Source organism: Acanthaster planci, linkage group LG05 (genome assembly GCF_054643075.1).
Source record: "Acanthaster planci isolate LZ-2023a linkage group LG05, COTS_SCS, whole genome shotgun sequence".
Classification (NCBI taxonomy): domain Eukaryota; kingdom Metazoa; phylum Echinodermata; class Asteroidea; order Valvatida; family Acanthasteridae; genus Acanthaster; species Acanthaster planci.
In genome coordinates, this window is record NC_141781.1 from 4,755,598 (window position 1) to 4,776,067 (window position 20,470).

The window sequence follows — 20,470 nt, forward strand, 5'->3', positions numbered from 1 at the left end:
GGCGCGTGAGTACCCGGCTTGGTGGGGATTCTCTCCAAGGAGTTTATTGCGTCTCCTGGCACTGTTTGTTCTCGGGCTTTGCACAAGGGAGATTAGGACTCCAAACGGAAAATAATACATGTATATCACTCACGGTATATCCGCCACTACGCGCTCGACACGCTGGAACCATTCACGTATGAAACATGCTGACCGTGCACATGTATGTTTTGCTTCGGCTTTTCTGCATTTCCAAGACAGCAGAATTGCCAGAATGTTTTTGTTAGGGTGGTCTAAAAATAGATATCTGCTTTGGGGGAATTACTAAAGCCTCACTGAATTCAGTTCAGTCTTTATGGTTTCGGCAAAAAGGAAACTTGTGAACCTTCATGCCCCAAGTCTATGTGTTTAGTGTGAGTTGCGTCCACATTTTACGGGTATGTTCGATAAAAGTTTCCAAAAGTTGACATAGGTTTAACCATGGGGAAAAGAAGACATGGCCTCTACCGTCTCGCTTGTTGGAATATATAATTATGATAAGTTGACAAAGCACACGCGGCCATCCCGGGTCAAGGTTGCCTTAATTGGGTAAGCTAATTAATCGATGTGACCACTCTAGCCCAGTATCGTATGAGAACACGCTTTCACAGGGAACTGGCATCTTTTCGAAACCAACCCAAGATTGTAACTTCGCTCTCTGCAGTGCAAACGGTATTCATCCCCATTAGTCCTTGCCAACACTACACATTTTAAGCATTTTAACTGGCGGTACATGTATTTTTGTATGGTTTTAAAGAGAACACTCTTGGCTACGAGTTTTTGTCATCCTATTTGCTTTTAGCGATCAAAAGATATTCCTCATGTCAAAACAAGCACTCAAGTGAGAAAACAAACGTCAAGTACCCTTTCGGAACCACACGTAGGCCTACTCAAATAGAGATACATATATGCCTGCATGGTGCTACCGCAACCTCTTTACCGAACTTGCTACCTTCACCATGAAAAGCCTCAAAGCCCATCAAATGAGATTTGTTTGACTGAGTTTTCTGGGGTATAATCTCTGGATCGCCAAAACCAAAAATGAAGTAGTAAAAACATCATCAAGCCAAGAATTTGTTAATCTTCTCAAACACCATGCAAGGTATACATACCCGTCAGTTCACATTTTGTTTAAATTGGATAGTACTTGGTCGCACCGTTCTTGGGGATGCGCTGTGCTTTTATGCATATTCCGGTTAACCATGTTCAAAATTTGGGTATTAATCACGGGCTCGTCGTTTTAAGCCGCCTTCTAATGTATGCCATGACGTCAGATTTCCCGCAGAAAAAGAGGCAATGTCGAAAGTATAAAAATTAGTCGTTTGTCCACAATCAATCGAAACTGCAACAAGAACACACTTTGGTCTAGAAGTTGGCCAGGACTGTTTTGTACAAGTCAAGGACCAAGACTGATTCCAAATTTCTTGCGCATGTACACATGCGTGCATCGAGAATATCAGTTCTGCAACGTAAGAAAAAAGATCGAAAAACTTACGTGGGTCAGTTGTTACAATGTTAGGCTTTTGTTCTCAAGTTCAAACATTTAAATGGACTTGGTCTGAGCTCATTTAGCCGTATTTCCAGAGCCAGCCACTAGCTACCATTTTCTTTGATTAACTTCTTCGCAAAGAGAAAACTTGTTATAGTATCATGTCGCTACCTAGACAAACACAGTCTGACCATAGAGGAAGGACGGCACAGAAGGAGTTTGAACTGCCCCAGGCCATGACATCTGGCCAATTACCGCTTTCTGGCATGCCTGGTATGTCCATAGCCAGAGCACACCGAACGCTTGCTACGCACCATCTGTTTCACAACCATGAAACCTCTTTGTACAGTATGATCGCCGCCGCAATTTGTCGATGGTAATCTCCATCCTTCAAATTTTGTATACTGAGGTATAGGAAATTGAATATTCATGCCTTTGTTGGTGCTCGGTGTGATCTCATGACGTCAAATTTAATGCTTGCAGTTCTTTCACCAAAATCCCTTCCTTTAAATTTCAGACACAGAAAAATGAGGTGATAACTGAGGCTGAGGTGGATATTTTAATTGGTGGACTGCTGGTGCAGTGTTCAGGAAGCCCTCTTAAATCAAGTTTCTTTGCTCAAGAACCGTACACTTGAAGTGCGTGTCAAAATTGCTGACATTCCTCCTTTTTTTCTTGAAGTTTTTTTCTAATTCTTCAACTAAATCATCTTAAAAACCATAGAAAAAAATCTGAGATACATGTGATAAGCCCTCGTTCAGTCCAGGACCTGCTGCACCAAGAGAAGGCCCAATTGTCCTTGAAATGGAGCCCTCTTTGATGGAAACTGTACTTTGCTGGCCCACAAATGACTATGAAATGCAAGCCTTGTGGTCGCATAGCCACCAACAAACTGAACACTCCCCACCAACATAGCTTGTTCCAACCAATGGTGCCTGCGATTCATTAATACCTCTTTTAAAAAAATGGAACCTCCTGTAACCATAAGACCTAAGGTCAGCATACTGGCAAAGCACAGCCAAGCTTACAGTACATGTAAGCCTGTTTCACCCAATCCAGGAAACCCGGCACAGCGTCACTGACATCAAGCAGTGTTCTCATGATGCAAAATTTTTCTTGTGTGCAATGGCTGACCGGTGGTGCTCAAACTGAAGTCTTGCATGGCATCTGCTCTAAAGGTCAAAATAGGGTCAACACCGAGGTCAAATGGCTTGGTTGAATCTTTTTTTTTGACAGTACATCACTTGAAGCATCTACTTTGGCACATTTCACGAGTTTATTCATGACACTCTCAGACGGCTTTGATGTCGTGGAGTGTGTCGTCCTGCTGGCCAATGGCATTCAGCTGTTGGGTCGTCTCCACCAACTGGTCAAAAGTCACGCTCAGGCCAGACAGGTGCTGGTAATAGGCCTCTTTCTCCACCTGCACACTGAAGTTCTGGATGCTACACTCTTTAAAGATGGCCGCCACCTGCAATAGGAGTTTGCATAAGTTTCCCAGCATCATTTTCAATAGGGTCGAAAATGGATTTGGGCCTGCCTTTCACAACTCAAAAGATGGACGCCCAGCTTGCCTTGGGTATAAAGCTTGTCATATAAGCCACTTTGTGAGGCTGGAAGGTAAAAGTGTGCATAACACAACTATCACATCATTTGAGGGTAAAGAGCCAAATTTAGCTTCAGCTTAGTGAGTTGACAAACTTGTTCCGAGGAAAATCCAAGGGAACTAGTTTTTCAACCTCCAATACCTCCTCGGATGTTCTCCACCAAAAATACACCATGTCACATTAGTTTTACGGTAACTAAAACCCATGGTATCACTGATCAAGGGAAACACAGATTATGTGTTGCCGAGCAACAGTTAAACAGCAAATACAGTAGTTAACATGTGGCAGTGGACAAATTAATAAGACTTCAGCTCTTGATCATGAATATGTATGAGGTATGGCAATCGCAGGTGTTTCCCACTCTCCCTTACCTGCTGGATGACCTTTTGCTCGTTGGCTTTGGCTGTGACCTGCACGTGTAAGGTCCCAGCGTAGCTGTCTGCAGAGTGGCACCAGAAATGGTGCTCCCTGTATGACAGCACGTCATCCAAAAGCTTGACCTGGAAACCCCAAAAAATCCCACCGATAAGGCCACCTGATGAATCCCCGAACAGGGCGGAAAGATGTTTTTGTTTTATGGTGAAAACTTGAGAACACTGCTGAGTGGGTGCAGCTGAGGTGCATTGGGTATAAGAGAACATGTCAACAGTTGGAACACTGACGATCGTTCCAGTGAAACGATTGCTTGCTCCAATTGGGCGAATCTGAAATCTCAAGGGAAACACGCCATCTTCCATGAAGGAGCCCTCCAGTTGTCACAGGAATGTTCCCAGGTTAGAGATATTCCATTACTTTTAGGCAAAAATGTCTGCTTCTGAACAGATAATGTAAGAAACCGACTGATATACAAACGGGCTATAAAAGGCCAAAATACCTGAAAGGAGTGATTTTTTTTTTCCATTTTTTATCTACTTCCTTTGCATCCAAACCTAGCGGATATGTAAATGTAGTTTGTAACCATAGATCATAGGATTGGGGGTTTGAATCTAGCAGTTTGGTAGATGTTGTCACCTAGGGACGGGCAAGTCACTTACTTGCCTCTCTCCACCCAGAGGTATCAATGGGAATGTCTATGGGCCTGATGAGCAGGGGTAATAATATTCAGAGCCTTTACCTACATGTGGCTTCTAGGTTATGTGCACTTTATGTTTTCTCATTATTAATTATCTGTGAAATGGAACTGGCAAAATCTGAGTAACGGCCTTTCACCTTCTTAAGACCATCGGCGATGCTGCTTTCAAGCTCTGGAGGGATCCTCTGAACCAAGATGGCCGCCGTCTGACCAAGCAGCGGGAGTACGCTGAGGAAGATCATGACGGCGATAAAGATGGAGCAGATCGGGTCGGCCACCAGCAGCCCAAACTGACCAATCAGGAAAGAGGAGACAATGACCCCCACACTGCCGAGGGTGTCCGCCAGGACATGGAGGAAGACGCCTAGGGCAAGAACGCGTGAGGACATTCATAAAGTGTGAGGATCATTCATGAAGTGGGAGGACATCAGGAAAGGTAGAGGCATTCATGAAGTGTGAGGACTTTCATTAATTGTGAGGATGTTAATGAAGTGTGAGGATCATTCATGAAGTGGGAGGACATCAGGAAAGGTAGAGGTATTCATGAAGTGTGAGGACTTTCATTAATTGTGAGGATGTTAATGAAGTGTGAGGATCATTCATGAAGTGGGAGGACATCAGGAAAGGTAGAGGTATTCATGAAGTGTGAGGACTTTCATTAATTGTGAGGATGTTAATGAAGTGTGAGGATCATTCATGAAGTGGGAGGACATCAGGAAAGGTAGAGGCATTCATGAAGTGTGACGACTTTCATTAATTGTGAGGATGTTAATGAAGTGTGAGGATCATTCATGAAGTGGGAGGACATCAGGAAAGGTGGGGGCATTCATGAAGTGTGAGGACTTTCATTAATTGTGAGGATGTTAATGAAGTGTGAGGATCATTCATGAAGTGGGAGGACATCAGGAAAGGTAGAGGCATTCATGAAGTGTGAGGACTTTCATTAATTGTGAGGATGTTAATGAAGTGTGAGGATCATCCCTGAAACTTCAGGCTTTTCGAATCAGACATTGATGGCAACGGTAGCTTTGCAACATGTGTGCTCAAGTCACAAGACACAAACTTTGGACATGGTCTGAGCTCCCATCAAATCATGTACATGTGAAAGTTTCATCCAAATTAGTCCCACTTTCCACGGTTCCTAAAAATCCACCACATTTCAGATCTCACCAATCCGAGGAATACAGAGTCTGGTCACTTGTACTTTACAGTGGCTTCGTACCCCTTGAAAATTTAGAGTCTAAAGAAAGTAAGAGTTATAAAGAATATGCCATTGGCCACCTGCATGGTTAAGGATTTGGAGGGTCCAGGAAACTGTCCACTGGAGGCAGTTACTTGAATAATATCAGCACACCAGCACACGGTATGCCTCAAATCAACAACTAGTTATTAAACCAGTAATTCTTAAGTCTGTTATGCTGTTAACAATCGTGCAAGAACTCTGACCTTGCATGTTGGAGTTGGTGGTTTTCTTGGCAGGCGCTCTGGCATCATGGCTGTGACTGAGGCTGTTATGGCTGTGCCCGTGATGGCCACTGGAGTGGGCGTGGCCCCCGCCCCCGTGCGACTGGCTGCAGGCTCCTCCCCCTCCTGCCTTGTGGGCGTGGCTGTGGGCGTGGCTGAACGCAAAGATGCCGATCATATTGACCAGCAAGCCAGCAATAGAGACGGTCTGGAAAGAAGAAAAAAAAAACTCAGAACTGAACGGGAGATAATTTTAGTTGAGGAAATGCCAAGCGTCAAGAAGGAACTAAATCAGGGCAAATTCCTTCATCTTTTGCCCGAAACCCCCTCCAAAAAAAGTGACAAAGGAAATGCCTTTTTCGCTTCCGGTAAAACAATCCTATATTGGTAAGCATGATGCACACTAAGGTCAGTCATCTGTAGGAAATGCTAAGCTGACAGATTCCCACATTCTGAAAACCCTAAATGTGTCTTGATTATTTCATTTTATATCTTCGAACATTAAAGATTATGAAAATGAAGAGAGATTACATAGATTCAAGGAAGAGGAGAGGTATAAAACCGTTATCAAAGTCTTCCTCTTACGCTCCAACATTTAATTCCCCGTATCTCTTCCGAGAGCCAAAGTTTACCATCCACCCCGTTCAATCAAACACTCAACACAAAACAAATTTTGCAAATGTGCCCCCGGAAGATGAGCTGCATTCTTCCAGGAAGCTCTTCGCTCACCAGTAACCTCTCCGAGTTGATCTCTGGTGGGTCCAGCAATCTGCCGATGGCCGCTATGAAGACGAAGCAGGCGATAACGACCAGGAATAGGCCGTTGACATAGCCCGACAATACCTCCACCCGCCCGTACCTGAGTGAGAGAGTCAGACGTTGTGAACGTGCGTAGATTAAAGACAGCTTTTGTTAGACAGACTGATGCACTGTCGCAGCTTGCCAAGTTCTGTCTAAGGGGGGAGGGGAGCAACCTACTTTGGGGGGCATAATCTGGTGTAGAGGCATGCAAAAATTTCAACGTCAAATGGAGACACAGCTGTCGGGGGGGGGGCATGCCTCCCTGTCCTTCTTATACAACCTCTTGCTTATGCTTCTAATCAGACCCAGGCAATGACGGACAGCTGGATATCTGCCCCGAGTTGAAGTGCGCCCCCAAGCGGCAAAAGGACAGCAGATGGTATTACGTTTTACATTCTGCGTATGTATGCAACACCATACATTAGGAATAAATTCCTTATACGTACTCAGCGTGCTCTGCGTTAAATCCGCCCCTGATCCCGTTATAAACTCGCGCCTATGCAGTGAGTACTAAAAAAAACACGCCCTCTCTTTTGTTCCACTCGGAGTGGATTAGTCAAGTGCATTATGCACCATTCATGACAAGAGTCCCTCCTTTTGATTGCCCTGTGTAGCTTCCCGGTTCCATGCAGATGCCCCATTACCCGTAGGAGAAGATCCTGGTGGCCTTCCATCGCGACATGACAGCGGCCGACAGGCCCACCACCAGCGCGGTGCAGTCAAACAGCATGTGGAAGCCGTCCGAGATGAGGCCGAGGCTGTTGGTCCAGGCGCCGTAGGCGAGCTCGATAAAGGTGAAGGCCTACCAAGCAAGAGAAAAAAATAGGTGTGAACATCACTGTGGGTGAGTTTAATCAAGGTGAAAGTCTGTCAAGCATTGGAAATGCTCTGAGATGAGTTCGAGGCTGTTGGTCCAGGTGCCGTCAGCGAGCTTATTGAAGGTGAGGGCCTAAATGTGAACTGTCACCACGAACTGAGCTGAAAGTCAGAATTTAAAAAAAATCGAGATATTGATATTTTTGAAGTCAGCAGAAAGAAAGCTTTCCAATGGTATGTACATTGAACACTTGGGTAAAAGTGTGTGGTAACAATGTGACACTATTCTGGCAGCTTTGTGTCTTTGTGTCCGACTTTGTTTCAACATTTCTGACTGAGCACAAATTATGCTATCATCGAAATTGCTTAGCAGAAAGCAGAAGACACACAAAGCTGCAAACTGCTGACTGGAGGGGCGTAACATAGACAAAGCTCAAAATTTAGAGGTCAATTCTTTCAGAAGGGCTGATGCTTTCAATGGAGCATTCCAACGGTGACCCCAGTAAGGTCAGGAGAAGGAAAATAAGGTATAGAAGCCTAAATACATGTATACCTCGTGAAGGCCTCAAGTCAGCCTAACATTTGATATAAAAAAAACCCTAGGAAATCAAGTTTTTGCCTCAATCAAATTTATCTCTGCAAGCTGGGACAAAATGTTGATCTCCACGTCGGGGCAACTTACCAGATTGATGCAAAGGTAGTAGAAGATCTGCCGCGAGTCGTACTCCTCTAGAATCTGCCTGAGAATGTTCTTGGAAATAGTCATGATGGACTGTGATGTTCTGTGCAGTGCGTCCCCTGTAAAGTTGTAGAGGGGGAGCCCCCCTGCCGTGTAGCCCACCAGGCTGCCTTTGGTGTTTGCCTTTGGGATGGGGAAGCCGAGAACCCTTGTTGCTGGAAATGAGACCAGAGAAATCAGGAACTCTTCAGACCATATTGCTTTGTTGACAAATACTTTTTGCCGGTCAGCTGGATATGAAAACACTCCACAATGGTGGCTACGAGGGATGCAATATCTTCTCCCAGAGACTCCTAATGGAGGGAACTGGAGGGTACTGTGTCAAAACTGGGTAAAGTGGATATTTTTGTCTAAATACCACAGTCCAAATTGTTTCGTCCGTTAAAGGATCCTCATACCCCCAAAAGGGTGGCAGTACATGTATTGTTTCTTAAATTGGCTGACATTTTTAATGGGGGGGGAGGGGCAACTTCCATTCCCCCTTTGTCAAATACATCAACCTCCTAACATTATGCACTGGGTGATACGATCCTCAATCAGCAGAGACATTTAGACAGTGCTCATTCACTGTTTAGTTTGCTAGTCCTTGGAGTGCATAGCTGCTTCCCACTATGGTATGGCTCAAGCAATTGTTGGCCACTATCTCAAGGCAAAAATTGTGCAGCGGAGTTCCAAGTTAGAGCGAGAGTGAAAACAGCCATCAACTGAATCTCACCCAACATGAAGAGCAGGGTGCTGAACACTACCCCTCCAGACAGCCCGTGCTCCACCGCTTCCCCCTGGCCCATCTGGCCCAAGACGGCACTGGCTGCCCCCTCGCCGCTCCACAGGTAGGCCAGCAGCAGGGCGCTGGTGAACAGGGCGTAGGCGCCCAAGCGGCTGGTCTTGAAGATGTCCAGTCGGTTGGTGCACACCGACTCCACGTAGTAGTCCACAATGAAGACGACCAAGACGATGACAGCGAGAGGGGCAAGAAGTGACCACCAGGACAGGACTTGGCTCTGGGAGGCAACGAGACACAGCAAATAAAAGTACAAAGCGGAACCTGTTGGATACATTGCCAGTTCCAACTCTCTCAGATTTCATTCTTGCATCTTCCTTGGCCAGTCTAGGAAAAATTTAACGACCAGACAAATCCTACTTCTTCCCTGGATATAACAGACCCAAATTCTCACAGGTACCACTTCAGAAACAAACACAAATGCTAAAGTCCGCTTATCGCCCCGGGAAATAAATTTCCCTGTGTCGCATCGCAATTCGCAATGCTTTTTTAGCCATTTGCTATGCACTTATTTTATGAATCACAGTTGCTGCGATGCAACCAGAATGTTTACGGGTGAATTCATTCAGTACGAGAGAGTGGCACTCTTTGCGATTACTGGCCTTGTAACCTGAATTACTAAGCTAGCTGTGAAGTGCCGATAACACAACGAAAACACAACTTAAGCCAACTATATACAGTCAACTCTCGTAAGTACGAAATCGGCCATTACGGAATTAAATACTTATCGCTGAATTATTCATAATGCGAGTGGCAGAACTGGAGCAACCTCCCATGAGCATGTGCACTTGCATTCCTGGCCAGACATGGCTATCCAATCACGATGTCACCTTGTGACATCATGTTCCTTTCAGGCGCGCGTGCCTGGCCGGGGTGCTTACTATAAATTCAGCTTAGACCAGCTTATCAATTAATTGTGCCATTTCCCAGCCGGTATCAAACATTAAGAGACAAACGAATAAATTAAAAGGAAAATCCTATTTCTCCACAGCACAATTTGTGCAGGAAAGAAAACTTACATGAATGAGCCTACAGCTGCTATTGCTAATCAGTCTCAACTTTCACACTAGCCATAGCAAATAGCGCACTAGTGGCAAGGAGTGCTAAGGTAACCTTCTAACAGGACTGTGAAAGTTGTTTTGATTCAATGCCTGCAGTGCAGTGTCAATGAATATGTAGTCGACTTATTAGGGAGTTTAAGATTTCACATCGCGGAACCACTATATGGATGCAATGGCCAAACAACAATGTGAAAAGGCAAAAAAAACCTGTCATATTGAGGACAACGTGCTGGCCACAGCAACTGAGCATGCACACCATTAGAATTTATGTCTGTTCGGCTGCGTCATGATTGCGCCATGAGGAATCTTAAACTCCCTATTATCCTTGCACATGCGCTGTCTCGTTGTGTTTCTGTTAACGTTACATTACTCGCAACTCGATCGCTCAATGCGGACGAGACTCTGGATTCATCATGATTTTGGCTACAGAAGTTTATCCGACTGCTGTGCAAAAATTCTTTTGTAGAGCAGATTTGCTAGGCAAAGTTTTTGGTGAAAATTATTCCCTGCGCCCTTGGGTTTGCAGTGCACAAATTGTTCCTGCTCTCTCTAACATCCCAATCCAAACAAGACAGTGAAATCGAAACGGTCTCTCAACTAAAAAACAGTTCCTCTGCAAGTGGATTGAGTCAACTGAGAACTCCCCTGAAGAAACTTACGTCATGAATGAACATGTGGAAGAGTGCCCACGGCAGCAGCATGACGGCCTGAAGTAGGGTGGAATAGGCGTGGAGTCGTTTGGATCCGCCGATGTCTACCGACAGCTTGCGGGATGTGTTCTTGTAGGCAACATTGACGCACAGCATAAGAACAAGCAGGAGGACACCTCCCTGAAATTGATCGAACAACAAGGTAAATAGCAATACAATGGCAATGATTGTCAAAAACAGTGATTGCCACAAAAGCTACTGTCGGCAGCAGGAGTGACCAACAGCTGTAGCAGGAGCGACCAGCACTGGCAACAGCAGCAGCAACAACTGCCGCCACCACAATGTACTGAAGTGAGTATGTCCCGTGCACAATTAGGTGTGTAAAAAGCGTTAGTGTGAGAACCTGCGCGAGAACCAACATGCGCATATACTCTATTTGTTTGTGCTGCTCTTTCTGGTTCACAATGACGTCACACTTCGCTACTCTTTAGTGGTAACCACTATCAACGGCAGAAGTAAGCAACCAACAGCTGCAAGCAATAACAGAAGCAACGGAACAGAAGCAACCAGCAATGGCAGCAACAGTAGCAACAGCCATTGTAGAGGTAACCACTATCAACGGCAGGACGAAGCAACCAACAGCTGCAAGCAATAACAGAAGCAACGGAACAGAAGCAACCAGCAATGGCAGCAACAGTAGCAACAGCCATTGTAGAGGTAACCACTATCAACGGCAGAAGTAAGCAACCAACAGCTGCAAGCAATAACAGCAGCAACGACACCAGCCGCTGAAGCTGTGACAGCTATCAACAAAAGAGCTAAATTTGTACTGTCCACTCACCCTGTGGTCTGAGACTCCCAGCCATGCAATGCACTGATAAAAGATGTGCGTTATTGCACTACTGTGGTGACCCTCAGCTGTCAGCATGTAAGTTAAGAAGTAACATGACTAACCAGAAATACACGTACAAGTTCTGGCTTCCCTGCTGTAAAACTAGCGTTATCAAGTTCCCAGCTCCCCTGTTTGAAACAGAAGCTCAGACCCGTGAAGTGACCTCAAGAAAAATTGTGTTACTCTAAACTCAATTCACTATAGTGTATTTTCTTCATTAAAACCCTACTGCAGCGGAGAGCAAACCATTTAAAGGTACAGTACATGATTTGCAGTTATCCAGAAAGTAACTGATGAAATTATAGTTGAAAAGCATACTTGATTATGGGACTAAACTCCCTGTGACCTTATTCTCTCAGGCAAACTGTCACTTCACAGAAAACATCAAAAGAAGGCCATTTCCAACAATGTGTCCCAAGGCACTTTTGTTGAAAATTGCCATGAGAAGTGTGGACAACCGTAGACACCACACACATGCGCACACGGTTATTATAATTCGCTGATTCAGACCGTGTTGAGGCCCAGTAAAAACACATGACTCGGCAAAATTTAACATGAAATCAAAATCCTAAAGTATTGGTTTTTTTTTCTTGAAATATATGGTATACACTGACCTGAATCTTCATCAGGTTTCTCCTAGACACCATTATTTAGATTTTTAGTAATATTTTTTTTGGGGGGGGCGGCAAAAGAAATGGTTTCCTTTAATGTGTGTACATGGAGATACAGAGCTATTTTCTGAAATCTCCTTCCATGTCAGTTAACCCCATGACGACTGCAATTTTTTTCCGAAAGCCGACTCCAAGAATTTCAGCCTCGCTTGGCCACGAAGACCACCTGCCAAACCGCAAATTCTCGGTTTATGGCCCTGCGTGCCCTGCACGCTTTGAATTACACAGTGAAAAGGCTCATTGTTCGGTGGCATGCGGCTCTATTCAAGCTTCCACATTCCCGTTGCTTCTTTTCAAAGTGAGGACTATTGTGAAGCTGGTGATTATGATGCAAATTTGGTCTTTTCACTTCTGGGCTACACACAAAGGCCAATCACCCTATATACAAGAGCCAGGGTCTGCCTTCTTTCACCGTGTTCGCTCGAGCATGGGCTGAGAATAATAGCTGAAAAGGGGGCTGAGGATCTCAATTTTTACGGCGTCTCTTACCGTCTCCAGGTGCAAAGGGGTTAATAAAGGCAAACCATCTTACTATTTTTTTCTTCCTTGGAACATATCTGGTACAGAGCTCTTTAAAAGCCAAAGATAAACAATTCGGTGCATCTTTAAGAAGTTTTTTACAGTACTCAAAGGATACGGTGCTCCACTTGGGCAATCGTCCGGTCAGCATCAAACAGCAAGAGGGACAAGATTGCAGTCAGAAAAACAAAGGCCCCTCTCGTCTGTAGACAAAGCGATGTGCAAACAGATAGCAGTGATATTATTGTAGAAATACTTCTATTATTGTAAAAATACTATATTTGGATCCAAATACAAAAACTGTATCAGCCTATTCCTTGGTTCTTTTTAGAACCACACATACTCATGAAAGAGATGCCCATGCACGGTGCTACCGCAAACCTCTGCAACTAACAGCAACATCTAATAATGGCCAATTTCTCTTACATTGCTTTGAACTGATAAATTAATACCGAGCCCCGTGATCAAAGCCTTGAGTGACTGTGCACGGTTCGTATTACTGAGTTGCCGGATCTGCTTGACTGGGCTTGGGTTGTGCTCGATAGTAATTAAGTTCAATTATTTCGGATTTCCTTTACAAGTGTTTGGGAATAGAGATAATAACAAAAAAGGACTTCACAAACTGATCACAGTTTATATAATATCATTAATCTTCTCGGCATGACACAGCTACACCACAGCCATCATGTGTGAGGACACAAACATGGTGAAGGGTTCGTACACGCACTATGAAGGGTGAGAAAGGGCAAGTTCTTCCTCAGAACTGAAACGAGACTCACCCTTGAAGGTCCCCCTCCCCTTCCGGTGAAGAGGGCTGCGACTGCAGCAGACACCACCACATCACTGTGCTCAAATAGGAGAATAGTCCTAGGGAGGGTAGCGTGAAAACCAATCAGTAATCTTGTTCTGTACACAAGGGGCACCAGACCAAAGATGGTGAGCAAACTCGGCCAGTTTTCGTAACACTGCTTAAGACCTGATTTTGAATTAACAGAAACACCATCTATTTCACAGAAACCGTTAAGCAGTAAGCTAAGCAAAAGTAAGCTCAATCTTATGGATTAATTTGTTTAAATCAGGGATGTAATGCTAACAAATCCCCATACATGTGCAACTGTTGAGATATCCCATCCCTTCCATGAAATACATGAAGTGGTTAAACATCAGTGTTTATTTTGCTACAACAAATACAACTTTTGCGTTGCTGTTATAAGCAGTAAGTACTATGAAATTGGGCACTGGTTCCATCATTGCCTTGAACACTACCTAGTAAGTTCCATCACTGCCTTGAACACTACCTGGTAGGTTCCATCACTGCCCTGAACACTACCTGGTTGGTTCCATCACTGCCTTGAACACTACCTGGTAGGTTCCATCACTGCCTTGAACACTACCTGGTAGGTTCCATCACTGCCTTGAACTCTACCTGGTAGGTTCCATCAATGCCTTGAACAATACCTGGTAGGTTCCATCACTGCCTTGAACAATACCTGGTAAGTTCCATCATTGCAACCCTTGGGGGTTAGGGTTAACGGGCACTTCAGGATTGCAAAATGCTTTGCAAGTGGTGCCAATTGAAACGACTATAAAGAGAGGAGTATCCAGTTTCTCCAATACAACCCACCAAAGAACACTCTTTCTGTCCTTGCTTGCTTCTCCGTCAGGAACTTGAGCAATCAAAACCCCCCACGTAAAGCAATAACTACCACAGCATGCTGCGTACTTAATCCTAACCACTCGTCTGGCCAGCATCATTCTCTAATGCTGGAAATGCTTGAGCCACGGTGATAACAGTATCAAGGAAAACCCCGACTTACATTTGAGATTGAGGGAAGGTTTAAATACCTGACTGTTCCGCACAGTGTCAACCCAAATATCCACAGCAATGTTATCAGGGCACCGAAGAATGCATGGCGGAACACACCTATCCACTGCACAAAAGAACATTTGACAGGGAGAGAAAAAAAAAAACAGTCTCAAATTTTCTGATCTTCTGTCCTCCGACAACCAGCAACAACTGGTGACCGCTCTTTTCTCAAACCGCCACATCAAATCCTAAATATCTGTTGTAAAATGAATCCAAACAAAGAGCTCATTTAAGTGTAATGATTTGTTGCTGAACACACTTTAATTCTAATGGAAGGGGAAATAAAATCTTTCAAATTTTGGCACCTCTACCCAAAGCATTTCAAAATGAACTTGAAAGATACCGCTAAATATCATCCTGGAGTTGCATTCAGTGATTCCAGCCCTGTTTAGTCATTAATCTCACCTGTCTCTTTGTCAATCTTTTCCCAGATGAAAATGGCCTTTGGATTGGCAACAACAGTGCAGCAGACCTGTGTCGGGCAAACACAATGGGTACACAGCTTGCCACTTCATATTTGGCTGAGAAACCACGGTAAAAGATGGCACGGATGTAACACAGCATTCAGCCTTCACAGACCTAGGCTGACAGTCCACATGCTTATATACTGTTTGCTGCCACAGCGAGACATATTCTTTTTATCGTACTGGGCAAATACAAGGTTTGCACCAAATGCTCGGCAGACATGTCGACAGAGTTTTTTACTTCCAAAACTAAACTTACCGTCCCTACTATTCATGTGACGAGAGCCCAAAAGACTAAATACGCAGGGGGAAAAGAGCTAACTCTCACAGTGTAGTGAACATTATAAACGACAATAATTTAAGTCTCTTTGTTTGGGTTGAGTAGCTACGTAAAATCTTGCACACTGAGAATGAGTGTCATCATGTGTAAACAAAATGACCCCCCACGCCCCAAAATAGATTGGACATCGTAGCTCTGCAGGGGGTTACCAAAGGGCAATGTTCAGTATGGTTCCCCTCTTTTTTAATTCAGCAGAAGGCACAGAGACATGAAGGTCGGGGACTTCCGTGGTTAAGAAAACACACTTCTGAAATCATAATGCTGCTGTAAACTTACCCAGCTTTTATGAGGAACACAAAGATGATGAGATGCACCACCTTGAGCACATCATAGGCAAGACAGAGACCCAGCGACCTCAGGCATTTAGAGATAACTAGCAAGGTGATGTAGGGCACAAGTCTACAGACGTGGGCAAAATCAATGACCACTGATTATTTCATATGGTGAATCATTACAAAATAAGAACCCATCATTACAAATCAACATCTTCAGTCCCAACGTACCAACCAAATTTGAATTTGGGTTCTCAAATTTAAACCTTAATACACAATGACACGCGAGGGCCTTGAGTGTAGTTCAGTGCTAACCAGAGATTCCCAGTGAGAGTTCCATCACTAAAGTTTCCCTTGCAGTAGCCGTTGGAAAATGATTACATGTCCTGAAAATCCAAATTCAGCAGTGACAATATTTGAGTCCTTATACTTAGAAAACAATGAGAATTTTTCAGACTAGTCTCACAGGGTTTGTGCTCAGGGTGTCAGGTGGAGTCCATGAATGGAACTCTTTCCTATAACTATTATCATAACTATTATCGTGAACAGGCCTGTTACGCCCCAACTATAGTACAGCATCAGTCCCAACTATAATAGGAGCCGTCCCAAGTATAGTTGGGCCCATCCCAACTAGAGTGCGCTAAGTTCGGCCAGCCCACCTAGATGTACAGCACAGAGGTCCAGTGCATGTGCTCAGCATGTGCCAAAGTCATATTGTTTACAATGTTTTACTGTTTTACAATTGTTTACTTCATAGATGAAGTGCCAAATTTTAGATGAATTGTGTCAAAGGTGAGATGCATAAACTTGGATAAGGTTGAGAAATTTTCTACAGAAACTGGTCATTAATAGTTGGGCCAGCCCAACTGTAGCTACAGTTGGGAAAGATGCTATACTTGGGGCGTAACAGGCCTATTGACATGCAGGTATCACTGAAAAACAAACTGGTGGTTTGATTTGGAATGGCTCCAGACTCATCATGCTTTTTTATGGTTAATGGTGCCAATGGCAAATCAACATGACCAAGCAACACTTTGCAACTATCATGGCTACATTGTCAACTAAGTTCTACGAAAGAATTTCATGCATGGACACGATGGACGCCACTTGATACCACCACTTTTTAAGTGAACCTACCTCAACATTTCCACTACTGCCATGACATTCATGACTGCAGGGAAAAATGGTGGTGTCCGAAGTTCTAATTACAGACAAGTATTTCGGGAAGAGTTCCATATACGGACAACACTAATTTCCCCTTAAAATCTTATATCATTAGCAGCTATTAGAAAGTGATAACATGTCCTAAAAAGGGAAATTTAGATGGGAAAATTCCCAAACATTTACTTGGACAACACCTGGGTTTTAATTTCAGGCAAGTCTCATATCATTGGTTTGTGCACAGACAATGACAGAGGCTACCCCCAGAACTGTGGCAGTGGGGTCAGACATCCGCCCCGCTCCCACGAATGGGGCGGACGTCGGACCCCACAGTTCTGAGGGTAGACAGAGCATCAAGCATGTCAAGTCAGGAAGTGTTGTCCGTAGGCTAGGCCTGGCTATATCATCGTTCTAGTATTTCTGTATAAAGTTTTGGCAAAGCAGAGAATACAACCTCACCTTGACGTAGCGCCTACCCTACCCAAATTGGTGTTGCCTGTTAACATTACTGTAGGGGGCTTGCGGACGGTCGTCTACCACCCGTCTTAATTGAGCTAGGCGTGCTTGCTTGCTCGTCTGAGAATCCGTCCAACTCAGGCCCCTATTTTGTGAGTGAAAAAAAGCAAAACAAATAAAAGTAAACCTAAATAGCGTATAAATAAGCATATTTGGGTCTTGTTAATACTCTGAATACCATAATGGGTGGTTGCTTTTTCCATAATTTTGTAAAGAAAGCAATCCTACTTCTTACCACAGAGTAAGGTTACATGTATGCTCATAATGTTGTCAGCAGTGACGTGTATTCCTTCGGTCGATGACCCAACCTGACCGCATGTACAATTAATACAGTGTATGGTGTCCACACAGACGACGAACACAACAAGAGCAAATGCGTTTGGGTGTCGGGGAACCTGACTAATTTAATTATTAAATACATGCCACAGGAGGGCGCTCTTTAAATTAACGGCTTCAGGGGTGCACTGAACCAATTCAAGCTCCATTGAAAATAGTGTAAAATCAACCAAGTTTGGAGCCCCATGGCAGGCAACTGAAGTCCCTGAGGCCTCTCAAACAAAAATCAATGTGTTGTTTGGTCCTTCAGATTTCATTTGATTTTCAATTTTTAGTAGGTTAACCAATGAATTTTTTAATTATCCGCCAAAAACAAACTCACCCCCCAAAAAGTAGAATGTTGCCAAGCCCTCCCAGCGGCCATTTTTCAAATGACATCCCTCACCTTCCTAGGGCTCTTCTGACTAATTTTCAATCCCATTTTTGTCTGCTTTGCCCCCAGATGGGTGCCCCTGAATCTACAGAGATGATCCTGGGCCATACTGACACAATTCCACCATTTCTTGGCCCAAACAGACCCCTCTTTTCGAAACAATCTCTGGGGGGTACTTTTTCTGCGCCTCGGCCTGGCGGAGAATTTTCCTTGAATTGGGACACTGCACCCTCAGTGGCGCAGCTGCCCGCGAAAGCACTGTTAGAGAACGGCCAAAATGACATTGTCACTACGCACTGAGGGCACTTACAAGTACATGTAAAACAATTACAGCGCGCACGCTACGCCAAACGTCCTACAACGATGTCATTTTTGTTCGGCGAACAGTGCCTTCCTGCTGCCAGGGGCCGGGGGATGGGCAAGAAGTTGCCCTCTTGTGACATATGGCTAAAAAAACTAAAAGCACCAGCATTTTAGAAACGGTACTGGCACTTTTTTTGGGGGGGTTATAGGGCTCTTTAAAAAATGAAGTTTGGACAGTTATTTTTGTTAGAAAACTGTCCTCTTGCTCCCCTTGCAACCCAAGAACTGGATACACCACTGCGCTGATTAACGATGTGATGTTAACAAATTAACGAATTAGCGATGTAAACATGAACAGATTGGGGTGTTTTTTAGGGGGGGTGGGGAACCAGAAGTAGGCTAATGATGCCATCGGAATCAGAACAACAGCAAGAAAATTAAGCCGCCTGGATACCGGTACAGTACAGGTGTACGCGATGACTGGTGGATTATCGTCCGCAATTTACTGGGGACAGTGAGGTAGGGATTACGTATTCCATCCACCGCACTAGTAAGGGTTAACGGGGGGCATCGGAATATTAATAATTTAATATATGCTTTGTTTTATCCAAATTTCCGAGGCAACGAATCTGAGGGTTCGATAGCCCATAAGTGAGGAGGGTGCCCATCAGACAATTTCCTCCATGCAATTCTTGTTTTCATGCATCTTTCTCAATAATGTTTTGGTCACCAATCGTTAGGGAATGTCCAGTAGTTTGCCTGGACAATTTTCACGTGTCCACAGTCCTACCATGACACAAAATATATCCTGAGTATAGACAGGCTGTGGGTGTCAACGGACGTGGCACAAATAGGAGTTCCGTAGGTTTTGTGGAATTATACTGCCCCGAAATATTAATTTTGCCAAATAGTTTAATTTTCACCGCGGAAACGAAATGTTGTTTAATAAAAAAGTATGGGGCGGCACTGCACAAAGTAATGAAGGTATTAAACATTAACAAATAGGGACTGTGACCGAACGCATTAATGACGCAAGCTTTCAGGCATTAAGGGGGGCAAAGTATCAGCTGGGGGGGCCATATCACAAGAACAAAATATACAGCTCGCAGAACCAAGAGGTGGAGGTAAAATAAATCATACTTTGGTAAACCTTTTTTGTTTGTGGTATGCCTTAAAAGACGGCCTAGGCCAACCCAGATGTGATCATTCATACATTACTCAGTATCTGATGTTAGTGGCTCAGAGGATGTCCTAACCCTTAAAGAACTGGGGGGGGGGTTCCACCATTTCGACATTTTCCAGATATAGTAGCAGTGCCTTTTTTATCAGGAGTTGAGCCTTTAGAGGTTTTAGAATAACTATCGGAACAGGGCATCATATTCCGGATTGGAACACTGACGCCGGGAGGTTTGAATGTGGACTTTTCTGCATTCAAATTACTAGTCCCGACACAGCTCCAATGAAGGCCCAGTGGGCCGAAAATTCAGCACCTGAACAAACCGGTGAGCACTGTTCTTACTTCGCCCCTACATTAGGCCTACTTATCATCAGTGCTCTGCAGTTTTCTTAACTTAATATAAAACTAGGGCGCTAACTTCTCATTCTCCGCCGGTTGAGAAAATTTGACGCCGTCCTGGGCGCAGACATTTGAATCTATGTGCGTGCTTGTATAACATTCAATATCAGACAGAAGGATTTCAATTATACATTCTAAATGGATCTATGGAACGCTCAAGTACAACATGCGCGAATGTCAGCGCGTCTTTTGAATAAGGCGCACACATTGATCTCGATATAAGTCTTTATCCGCCCCGCGCTGAAGTGCACCCCCAATCGGCGAAAAGAAAGGTAGGTGGTTAAAAGCAAAGATTGTATAGCGCCGCGCAGCGGCGCAAGATGGGCAACTCTCTACTGAATCGCGTTATCGCCGTGGGCGCCATTTTGGTGTAATATTGCGCCACAGTATAATGCGCGCCAAGTACAAAAAATGTACATGCACAATGTACGTTTCCGGGCGGCGCTCCGTGTACGCATGGATCGCGAAGCACAATGTCGGCGACGTGTGCAGCCATCAACCATTTTTTTCTCCTCCAGGTCTATGCATCAACAGCAAAAGCAGGTTCAAGAAAAGCTCGGAACTATCATTCTTACATTTTCCCAAGAACAAAGAAAGGCGAGTAGTAATTTCAATAGTGCAAAGTGAAATTTGCCCAAAAATAGGCATACAATAGCGGCAAAAATCAACACATAGCTTGAGC

At 44.3% G+C, this 20,470-nt stretch overlaps 2 protein-coding genes across 2 annotated transcripts in view; one reads left to right on the forward strand and one right to left on the reverse strand.

Annotated features, from left to right (window-relative positions):
* The window catches only part of LOC110986820 (sodium-dependent phosphate transport protein 2B-like), a 369,275-nt gene that overhangs the window by 146,969 nt on the left and 201,836 nt on the right, over positions 1-20,470 (forward strand). The gene's annotated exons all lie outside the window — the stretch shown is intronic.
* slc30a5 (solute carrier family 30 member 5) lies at positions 1,959-17,534 on the reverse strand. The gene is made up of 17 exons (XM_022248952.2): positions 17,436-17,534; positions 17,144-17,285; positions 15,528-15,650; positions 14,853-14,919; positions 14,426-14,511; positions 13,360-13,447; positions 12,699-12,783; positions 11,340-11,416; positions 10,508-10,678; positions 8,722-9,007; positions 7,950-8,161; positions 7,096-7,253; positions 6,380-6,509; positions 5,633-5,858; positions 4,324-4,550; positions 3,486-3,614; positions 1,959-2,978 (listed from the first exon to the last, which is right to left on the reverse strand). Exons 2-17 carry the CDS (start codon positions 17,188-17,190, stop codon positions 2,799-2,801), a joined length of 2,292 nt encoding a protein of 763 aa, XP_022104644.1. The 5' UTR covers positions 17,191-17,285; positions 17,436-17,534; the 3' UTR covers positions 1,959-2,798.

Coding starts and splice junctions, on each gene's coding strand:
- slc30a5 (XM_022248952.2), bottom strand. CDS start 17,190: ATGTTAACAGGCAACACCAATTTGGGTAGGGTAGGCGCTACGTCAAG. Junction 14,920..15,527: donor GTGTTCCTCATAAAAGCTGG/GTAAGTTTACAG, acceptor TGCCCGACACAG/GTCTGCTGCACTGTTGTTGC. Junction 11,417..12,698: donor GATTGCCCAAGTGGAGCACC/GTATCCTTTGAG, acceptor ACATGCTGACAG/CTGAGGGTCACCACAGTAGT.